The following is an 11,029-nucleotide window of genomic DNA, read 5'->3' as shown; positions in this document are numbered from 1 at the left end:
CATACCATTAAAAAGGATTTATCGTTTTCTTTTCATTTTCACTTTGATGGATTTGGCTTGTAGATATGATTTGAGGTGTACATCATAGGGATACAATTTCTCATTTTACCGCAACACGTCACATAATTAACCATTTAAGAAAAAGTACGGACTACTCTGCCGCTCCAAGTATAGCTGTTCCCTATATATAGTATATCCCATAGGATATGGGACAATTATGCGCATAACGACAATACGAGTGATTTTCAATGATAGACTAGTAAATTGTGAAGACATAAGCACTAAGGGTATGCAGTTCGGAATACAATAAAAAAATTATTTTAGTTTTCCTAGATTTTCGTATTATCGATTTTATTTTTTTATTTTTTTTTCTTTCACTTTTATGAATTTTATAAACTTTTTTTTTTTTGTTTGAATTGTTTTAGATACTTTGATGTATTCATTTGTATAATGTTTCTTCAGCATACGTACTGCTTTGCTGCTGCTGCTTTACTTTTCTCAACCATTATGTCTCTTCAAAGTTGTTATCGTTTCAACCTTCCTATCATATGAACTTATCCACACAGCTTCCTCGTATTCGTTTTTTTATCTTATATGCGTGCGTGGGTGTATTCTTTTTCTAATTACCATCTCATTTTTTTTAACTTTTTTTTCGGTTATGATTTTATCGTTAAAGTAGAAATAAATAAAACATTTTTTGCTTTAAATATGAACTAAAAAACTCATCTCTCATTAATTCATGTTACTCCAATTTCACTTCTCACCTACTCACTCTGCAGTGTTATCGGTCATAGTGTATCTTTATTTTTGTTTGTTACATTAAATTTTCATATTTTGTTTTCGTTTAGCAATCGATTACTATAATTACGCAGAATATTCAAACATGACTCGGTTAGGTTAATGCGCGTTTCTCTTCTTCAACAATGTCATACTAAATCGAAAAAGTAAACAAAACCTTTTTCACGATTTGACCTCTGCCTATTGCAGTTTTGTGGCAAATTATAATCAATGTTTCACGTTTCATTTTGTAGCTTTATAATATTACTTTCATAATAATTAATAAGGTGAATTACTAATATAGTTGTTTTATAATGTATAGATGCTTTATTATGCATGTAATTTATGTTATGTTTCAGCATTTGTGTTTTCTGCTTCTACACTTGTATTAAGCTAATAGTCTTCTGAGTAGACACACTTTGTTTTTATTTTCTTTGAATATTTGCTTGTTCATATGATTTTTAATCTAAGATTTGCTTCTATCTTGTGTGAAGACTTTTTTCTCTGTGTCTCTGCAGTAAAGTTTTTTTTTTTTTGCAACACTGAAGGACGATTGAATTCCCCTGCTAGTCTTGATTTACGATAATCGCATTGGAGCAGGGGAAATAAGTCATTCTAATATAAAGTCCTTATCTAGTAGTAGTCGTAGTAGTAGTTGTTGTAGTATTATTAGCAATAGTTTATTTTCTCGCCGAATCCCATTTACCGTGTCAGCAACATGCATTTGACAGCTTTTCCATTATATGTATCGTCTCTTTCGAGTTAGCTCACCGTATGTGTTAGAAGGTGAGTGAAACACTTAGTTGCTAGGATTTTTTTTAGTACAGAATGCTCAACAATTATAGCGCTTGGTTCTATAAAGTTGCGATTTAGATAATTATCAATACTTCCCGTCTTTGCAAATCAAGCAACAATTTTACAGTGTAATAAACAAATTCGCATGTACAGCATCAACGCATATAGAAGCGACCGGAAGTCAAGTCCTCTGTTTGTTTTGTCCCTGTGTCAGTTACAATAGTTGCATGAAAAACGGATGCTGAAAACGCCCCTCTGGTCAATATAATATGGATAGGTTCAGTAAGAAGTTCATCATTTATTTGCCGTTTATAGTGAAGATCAGTCAAACCGATTCATTTCACTGGTCTTTAGGAGTATACCTAACAAAGCCTGTTTGAATTGAAACTAGTCCAAATCTTGCATGCGATTCCGTGTTCTATCATTTGCCATTCAAGCAAAAAATTGCATTGATTAGAACAATGCATATTTTATGACAAATATTGTTGTAATTTTCTCTGATTTTACTTCGTCACTGTTTTAAATAATAAATATTATTATGTTTACCGATAATACACAATTTCCGATTATATTAGATGAAATTACTGTGCATTATGTTTCGTTTCACTGTTTCTAAATGGATATTTTCTTTTATTAGCTTCACTCACTATAACTGTAAAATGAATACTTTTTCTCTCATTTTGCAAGTAGAACTCACTTTCACTGTATTTCTCTAAGTAACCGTTTTTCCCATTTTTAATTTAGATTAATAGTTTTGCTTATGCACTTACTTCTTCTTGGAATCATCCTTATTCACTTCACTGTCCAGTACGGGTTTCTCGTTTGTTCCCCCCGGTTTACCGCCGAGGTTTTGATCATTAATTGTATTTACGTGGCCACCACCTGTAGAAGACAGACAGACAGCATCGTACATTGCTCGCGTTTTTTTTTTGTTCAACAATCGAACTAACTCGTCGACTCACCTCGATTGCCACCACCGTAATAGTGCTTATTCGGGTTGCCCATCGATTGTGCCATATTGGGTGGTTGTTGCTGCTGCTGTTGCTGACCCGGATTGTGGTTGGACTGTCGCATGGGTCGTGGCTGGTGCATACCCGGAACAGGTGGCTGCGAGTAGTTAGTCGGTCGTTGGATTGGAGACGGATATCGCTGCGGCATACCAGCACCTTGCACACCTTGCGGCGGAGGACGGCCACCAGCACCGCTTCCACCTAGTCCCACCGGAGGCTGTTGGTTCGGTTGCATCATGTTCCGGTTCGTGTTCGGTTGCTGTGACTGCGGTGGTTGACCCATCTGTTGCTGCTGTTGGGGGTGCTGCGATGGATTTTGCTGCTGCGAAACCTGTTGCTGTGGGTTCGACTGCTGACTCTGTTGCTGTTGTTGTTGCATCAGCTGATTCTGCAGCTCCCACTACGTAGAAAATAAACGAAACATTAGAACATCTAACAAATCACAGTTATAGTTGTTTATTGTGGTAAAAATTTACCGTGGTCGTTGCATAGCCCTTGTGATGTGGGGGACTTGCTTGTGGTGGAATCTGTTTCAAATTATTCAACCCATCAGTATTCAAAGGACTTTTCAACTGTCGACCATTCTGCAAGAGTTGATAGTGAAAAACGAATTTAGATTCAACTATTCACAACAAATTGCATCAAATAGCCTATGGGAGTTGAGAAATTTGAATGCTCCGCGACGTACAAACAGATTCATCTGTTGCGGCAATCATTGCAAAATTTACTGATCAATTTTGACACGGAATGGATGATGAATTTTTGAAATGAAAGAGAATGGATAGCAACGTAATTCTTTAATTTGTTGAAACTTCTATCCTCAAGATCCTCACATAAATTCAAAAGAACACACAGGTGCTACTTGTAGTACAACTAGCGTGGTTATTATTGCCCCAAACATAATTGCTGATAATTCTAATGAAAAAAAAGATGATTATGACATAACATTCTTCTCCGTTCCTCCATTCTTTTTACCATGTTGAACTCTTTTTGTGTATTGAGATCTTGCATACATTCTCAGACGATATTACCTTCGAAAATCATAGAAACGAATTATGAATTTCAGATATAAGTATTACAAATGTACTGCATGTATTGCCTCATGATATAGATGAAAAAACTTTCAATTCCATCACTTAATATATTTATAAGAGAGTCTCCAATAATATGAAATTGGTTTCATAATCTTTGTTTTATGATTAGATTATCATTTTGAAGTACTGCAAATTTTATTTTGTGATTCAATGAGTATAGGAATTAGAATTCAAACGAACATTTCATGATCCATCGATTCACTGAGGATTTATTCACTAACGAAGAACTCAATTTCATTCACTAACTTTATGAGTTGTATACGCTACACATGTAGGGTTTTTGTAGCAATAGTCGCCATATTATTTTGCTCCAAATTCCAGTAAGCCATGTGCTCTGCACCAATGTTGCTCGAATATCAAAAATGCAACCAACGCCAATGATCATCGTTCGCTTCCCTTCGCTTTTGTTCGATAATCGCTCTGATATTCGGACTTGTCTGTATGTTTGGGTGCGAACGAAGCCGACGCTGCTTCGTTGCTCGCATGAAGTTCTATTCCTTGCAGTTGTTATTCGCATTGAACATACCCCCGAATGATTTAACGGGAATATATCGAACGAATATTCATGCAGCGATCATCGTGAAAATCTAATTCGTGAGGATCGTTCGTGCTGTCTTTGAAATAAGCAAATTAAGACGTTTCCTCCTGCATTAGTACCATAGTCTTATGTGTTGAACCATATCCCAGCACTCCCCCATTGCTGCTACCTCACGAGATATGATGAATTTATTAGATGAAGAATGCTTCGCGAAGAATGAAATTCAACAATCATCGCAGTGACGCTATTCCAACCAATTCGAAGAGTGAAGTAAATGAACGAATGACAAACGAACATGTACGATGTATACCAGCAGCAAAGAATGTATTAGTAGATTCGGTTTCTCTACGATTATTGGTTATTCATTTTCACCCTTCTCTCTTTCGTGCAGTAAATAGTTGAACGTTGTTCGAGACGAGCATGAGTATAGAGGGGATTATCACAGCTAGGATAGATTGGCACCACCTGTTTATAGCTCATTGAGTGAAAATGGCTTTCGCTAAAGAATTGCTTCAAAATCTTCTGATTCCAGCAAGTACGTAACTAGCATTTGGAGGTAACTAGTCAATATACACCGTTGTGCATTCAGTTCGATCGAAATGCTATCTTTTTGCTATTCTCATATTTACTTTCACTTTCAGAGTGCAGAACGGACATAACCGCTCTAATTCGCAGATCGAAAAGTGAGATACTTGATACTCTTTCGAAAGCATTTCAATTTTTATTTCATATCATACTCAGCTTGATTATTTGCGTTTTGCCTTCCTCATAAAAAAAGTCTATAGAATTCTGTGAAAAATCGACTTTTGAACAAAGGCCCGAATGAAGATTGCAAAATGTCTGTAATAGTTTCATCAAACAAACACTTTTCACGAAACTGTGTTGATTTAGCACTTAGCAACGGGGGTTTGAACAAACCTGATATAACAATCAGGTTCGAAACTGACTCGATTTTCAGTTCAACAACGTTAAAACTAGGTTCGAAACTAGCTTCAAACAAACGGTTTGACAGCAGTTAGAGTGGAAACTGGGTTAGGTTTGGCATCAAGCGAAAACGACATAAGTATGCAACATTTTGTGCACTCACTTTTCTCATAGATCACTCGACCGATTCCAAGGAAAGCAGACTCAAGGGAAAGGTCTTGCGATGCCATACAAAGTTCCAAAATTTTAGCCGGATCTGACTTCCAGTTGCGCAATTACAAGGTGATTAGTGCAAACAAAAATGGGAATATGTGCACAAACTTTTATTTAGAGTTAACTTCCGGTTACGGGGTGATAAGTACAAAAAAAGAACAATTTGAAGATTGTTTTTCCAACAGTGATTAGCAAAATCTTCTTTCAAACAAACTCACTCCGGTCGTATCGGTTTCCGGTTCAGAACTACCAGAAGTAATGATCGATTTTTCGTTGACTGATTTGCACAAATTTAGATTCAAGCGAAAGATCGTATGATCCTATACATTGCAATGAAATATTAATCAGATCAAACCTCCGGTTTCGGAATAATAGGGTGACTTGGTTAAGTGACTATGCAATGAACGTAAAAATTCTAAAAACCAAGCCTAAAACTGTTCCAATATGTGGATCTTGTTAGCTGATAGTATCGGAAATAGTCGTCAAAAAACGGAACTCAATGCATTTTATCAGAGATTTTCATAAACTTTCAATTTGTAGGTTATGTTAGTTGATGAAGAGCCGTCTTCGACTATAACGGTTCCCACTTTCCGATTTCCAAAGAACCGGAAATAGGTATCCAGAAAAACTCCAACGCACTTCATTTTTTCAGATATGACTAAACCTATTATCACAAACTGAGGTCAAACAAAAGGTCTTTTATTCCGACTTCCGGTTCCAGAATAAGAGGGTGAAGTGTATTTTAAGTTTCGATAGTCGAAAAAGAATAGTCACTAGGTGGATTTGTTTATGTTTCTTTCAGAATCTGGAAGGCGCGATGGTTATATATGGTTAAAATACATTTTAATAAATGGAACGTTATTATTCTGTAGAACGAAAATGTTGCACGACATTCATCAATTTATCCAAAATCTTCAATTGACAAATCTACTCCGGCCATGCTAAAGTAATAAGTCCACAACATAGAACATGCTCGAAATTGCAGAAGATGGAAGAGGAGAATGTAGACTCACACTAAGAAAGTAAACACACACTGACGAATATGTGACGCGGATAGAAGTGAAAATTATACCATAAACACAGTTATTGGATCCAAAATCGTTGAACCTGCTGACAATGAACTGGAATTGTTAGAAACCGGAAAGAAGGCCTTTGTTCCTGGTTTTAATACACGGTGAAAACAAATGAAGTGATATGCGAGTGAAGTGAAAGTAGTTGAAAATCTATACTGTTGTAATCATTGGAGTATCCCCAAACGAATCAAAGGTATACAATAATGCACTGTATGCCCTCGGTATCTCAGAGCTTAAGCAGTGGGTCTTAATAAATATATTATTTCATAAAAATAAACTCAATAATGCAGCATTTCAGCCAAGTCATAGTTTTATTTCGACATACCTCAAAAGATAATGGAATAATCCTGGGAATAAGCCAGAAAGAAAAGGGATGTCAAACAATCGGCTACAACCTTTTAAGATAGAAACAGAAATGACTCATTCACTCCAGGAAGAACAATAAACTCCTCTGACTATTACCAGATTGGATGAGAAACGATAGTATATCCATCAATTTTAGCTTCAACCATGTATGGAGAACCAAAAAACCCGGATACGTAGTTGCGTCAATGCGGGACAGTTACATATCAGATGCTTTAAAGTACGCAATCGAAATCCAGTGGCGTCTCGTACTCATGTGCACCTCGTGCACTGCACAGCAGGTCAAATTGAAAAAGGTAACTGCATTCTCATCGGCATTCATTTTTTTAATGGATTCTCTAATCGATGAGAACAGGTGGGAAGGTACCGAATATAGAATAATGAGGGATTTTGCCCAGGGCCCAGTATGCACAAATTCATCCTAAGCTTCTTGTGCTTGGTGAATTACAGCCAAACGGTGGTTTTATATAATTTATTTATATAATATTTTATATATCCAACATAAAATTTCAAGGAACTCTTGTCGTTGCGTTAGTGTCTTTTCCGTTCACATGAGTTACTGCACTGATTCAAAAAGAGAAGGAATTAATTAGTTCAGCTCTGAGATTTGTTGTTCTCTTAGTTTCGTTTGACTCTGCATGCCTTCATGAGAAGCTTCAGTGGCGTATGCTTATGGCAGTTGAAAAAAAATTGCTGTCTTAGTTGCAATTTCGAAGCGGTTTTATTGATGAAGTTATTGACAGATTTGCTCGACGTGCAGAGCGCCGAATCATTCTATTGTATCGACAATACGAGATAAGTTTAATAAAATCTTCCCATCCAAAAGTGTATCGTTATTTCATTGGATTGAAAAATACAATCGAATATGCATTCTTCAATCTTTAGTTTTCATTTACAATGAGCTGTTACATCTGTATCATACCACATAATCAGCGCACAACCCGTGAATTTTGTCACGAGACGCCACTGCACATATCACAAAAATAATGCTCAGCACGCTGAATAATAGCCATATGATAGGTGAGTTTGCAATGTCCAGTCAGAGCTCTGACCATTATCCTGCAATGATGCTTGGAAGAATGCAATAAACATTTTACATTTTCAGATTCAAATCTGGTAAAAATGCTGTTGTCTGAGCGCAAGTTTACAAGCTGCGCCAGTAGCTGGCATGTTTGGATGCATCCCAAGAACGAATCTTGTACTTTATCCAACTAGTCGACAATGATAAAGCTAGATCTTTCATTCGTGGTAGCTCGTCAGCGATAGTTGATGACTGACAATTTGCAGCATCCGAATTTTCAACGGCGAAGGAAATCCCAACTGCATCATTCACCTTGGATGTAAATACAATAGTTACATTGTCCCGCATTTGAAACTCGGATATTTGAGTAAAATACCATATCCAACAAACGATCCATAATCGTCAGTGTTCAGATAAGAAAGATTGTGTAGAATATCACACTTCGCTTGGCAGCGTGATGAACTTACACTATAAACAACTAAGTTTTGTGTGAGATCAAATAAACAGAAATGAGTTTACTATAAATTGCTTTAGCTCCACTGGAATTCATATAATGGCCCTTATTACCGTTTTCACTTCCACTTTCACTTCACTCACATATCACTTCACTTGATTTTACCTATTACCAGTATCACGCATAGTGGAGTGATCACTATAGTGGAAAAAACTCATTTTTAAACCAAATGTTGGTGTCATGATGTTCATAATGACATCAAGTTCATCTAAGTAATTACTTTTATCTCTGAAGCGACTTTAGTAATAAGGACCTAAATTCACTTCACTCGATTTGCACCGTGAAGTGATACCGATAATAAGGGTCTCAATCACTTCACTTGGTTTTCACCAGTAATAAGGGCCAATATGAAGATAATGAAGCCCGGTTATACGATGAAGACCGGTTATATAACACATATGCTAAAAATAGACACATTTTCTGTCTATGAATTCAATTAGTCAGTCTCACTGTGACATGCAATTTTCAGCTTCGCAAGGGCAAAACCCACAAATATTCCGTTTACGACTACTGCATTATTAAAGCTCCTGCAGCCATTCAATCATCGGCACGGAAATACACCTTGACTTGCGGGCTCCCATTTCAGTTGCCTATTACGACATTGAACAGGAAACCAGTGGATCAATTCTTGGTTGAAAAAATTCCGCCGGATGCCTCTCGGCTTACCTGTTTGGAGGACTTATACCACCGGGACAGGTGGACCGTAGTGTTATTCTTAGCCAGTTGAGAACCGCTACCGATACTACACGGCTATCTAGGCTGCCCAGAAAGAGAAGTTAACATTGAAGGTCGATTTCTATTGATGGAACTGTCTTCGTAACAGTAGATATGACTCCTCAGTCTTGACTCTAGGAAAGAAAATCTCGAAATTCATAAAAAAAACAGTTAAAAAATGTTACAAACATGTCCTCAACATTGTTCCCGGATGATAGGTGTCAACTGATATGTTCATTTTCATAGAAATCGATTTAAATTTAAATCGTTAGTTTTGTTTCAGTTGGATGCAGGTTTTCGGCTACTTGGTTCAAAAACTCAATCTCGTGGCTTGACCAAAGAGAAAATAATGCTTGACGCTATCGGATACTCTCTACTACTTTGCAGAAGACACCTACTACTTTGTAGAACACTCTCTACAACTTTACGGAAAGCACCAGCAAGAAAAAGTTTACGATAAAATCGTAAAGCAATTAACGACATGAGTTTCAGTTTTGAACCCCTGTGCGACAGTCGACACGACGGTTTGAAAGTTTATGCCCCCATCACCTTGTAGTTGCGGAACCGAAAGTATTTGAATCTAAGTTAATTCAAATCGGTTATGCCATCTTTGGGAAATTGGAGTGTGCTCCGTTTGGGAATACATTCAAAATCTTTTTTTATACAAGAAGAGGTTCTATGACATTTCCCTGAAAACTATTCTCCTGAACATAAAAAACCGAAGCCTTTGCCCCAGAAATTCATTGCCCAGAAAGTACTAATCTTCAGAAATACAAACTCTAGAAAGTAATAAAATCCAGAAAAAAATTCCCAGAATGTACCAAAGTTCACAGATTCTTGAATAAATCACAGATTTTTGAAATCGAGCACAGTTTAGCACCAAAAAGTACAGAGCGGTTGAGGAAAAAGGTACAGAGCGTGTTGGTGGCGAGACCTTTTTCCTTTGTTTTTTTTTTGCTCACTAAATTGAATTCGATCTGCTATAATGGTACGGAAAAAGGGTAGTGAGACCTTTTTTTTGCTCACCAAATTGATTTTGAACTGCTATTGTGGTACGGAAAACTGTCACAGATTTTCATAGACAGGTTTTGGGTTTGATCACAGATTTTCGAAAAAATGACCTGGCATCCCTGGGCTCAACCACCGGTGATGGTGATAGTAAAAGTGATCACCTTCGGTGATTCCAAACATTCTGGTGATCACCTCTTTATCACCAGGAGGTGATAGTCACTTATCACCTTACATGATCCACCCCAAGGTAACAAAGTTTATGCGAAGGTCTACCAAAGTAACTCAAAATGGAAATGGGCTCCTGGGTTTATCATTGAAGCTATCGGTGAAGTACACTTTAACGTTCTTCTGAATGACTGGCATGGGAGAAGGAAACTCATCAGATCACATGCAAATCAAACTATGCATCGCTATAGTGAGCAAGAAGACGAATCTAATAAAAATTCTCCACTCAACATTTTCGTCGATGAGTTTGGATTGTAAGTTACCCCGATTCCAGTACCTCAAGAACCTGAAGAAAATCCTTCCAAATTCAAAGACAAACCAAATCCCAATGATTCAGCTCAGCCTGATTTAGGAGCTTCTGGTTACAATCTGAACGAAACGAAACAGCCGATTGTTCAGTCGAATACTAATCAGGAACCAAGTACAAGCCGACCGAAACGTATGATCCAGATACCATCAAGACTTGAACCTTTTCTGGTATTCTGGAAATAACGAAGGAGGTATGTTGGCCACTAACATAGCAAGTGACGACATTTGCTGTTTGTTGAGACAACCCGTGGACTTACCATAGCTAACCATAGAAACAGGAATATAGAATTTTCACTTTGTACTTTGAATTGGATGAATAAAGACCCATTTTTTGGAATACGAAGATTGCTTCAATTATAATGAAGTACAACAATACTATATACAAAAACAGATACCCAATTTAAAGAAGCTATGTTTGGGTTTGAACCCATAAACCCCCCCATGTAAA

At 37.0% G+C, this 11,029-nt stretch overlaps 1 protein-coding gene across 3 annotated transcripts in view; it reads right to left on the bottom strand.

The window, feature by feature from the left end:
* Window positions 1-329: 329 nt before the first annotated feature.
* Window positions 330-11,029, bottom strand: part of LOC131439120 (mediator of RNA polymerase II transcription subunit 12) — a 42,456-nt gene continuing 31,756 nt past the window's right edge. For 2 of the 3 annotated variants that reach the window (XM_058609746.1, XM_058609747.1), the window contains 3 exons: window positions 3,059-3,166; window positions 2,535-2,982; window positions 330-2,454 (listed from right to left, as the gene is read on the bottom strand). In XM_058609746.1, coding sequence (XP_058465729.1) covers window positions 2,339-2,454; window positions 2,535-2,982; window positions 3,059-3,166 — 672 coding nt within the window. In that variant the 3' untranslated portion in view covers window positions 330-2,338. The remainder of the gene's footprint in view (window positions 2,455-2,534; window positions 2,983-3,058; window positions 3,167-11,029) is intronic. The other variant, XM_058609749.1, reaches the window with a different exon arrangement.

Source organism: Malaya genurostris, chromosome 3 (genome assembly GCF_030247185.1).
Source record: "Malaya genurostris strain Urasoe2022 chromosome 3, Malgen_1.1, whole genome shotgun sequence".
NCBI lineage: Eukaryota > Metazoa > Arthropoda > Insecta > Diptera > Culicidae > Malaya > Malaya genurostris.
The sequence above is the reverse complement of the archived record's forward strand: the minus strand, read 5'-3'. Positions and strand labels throughout refer to the sequence as shown.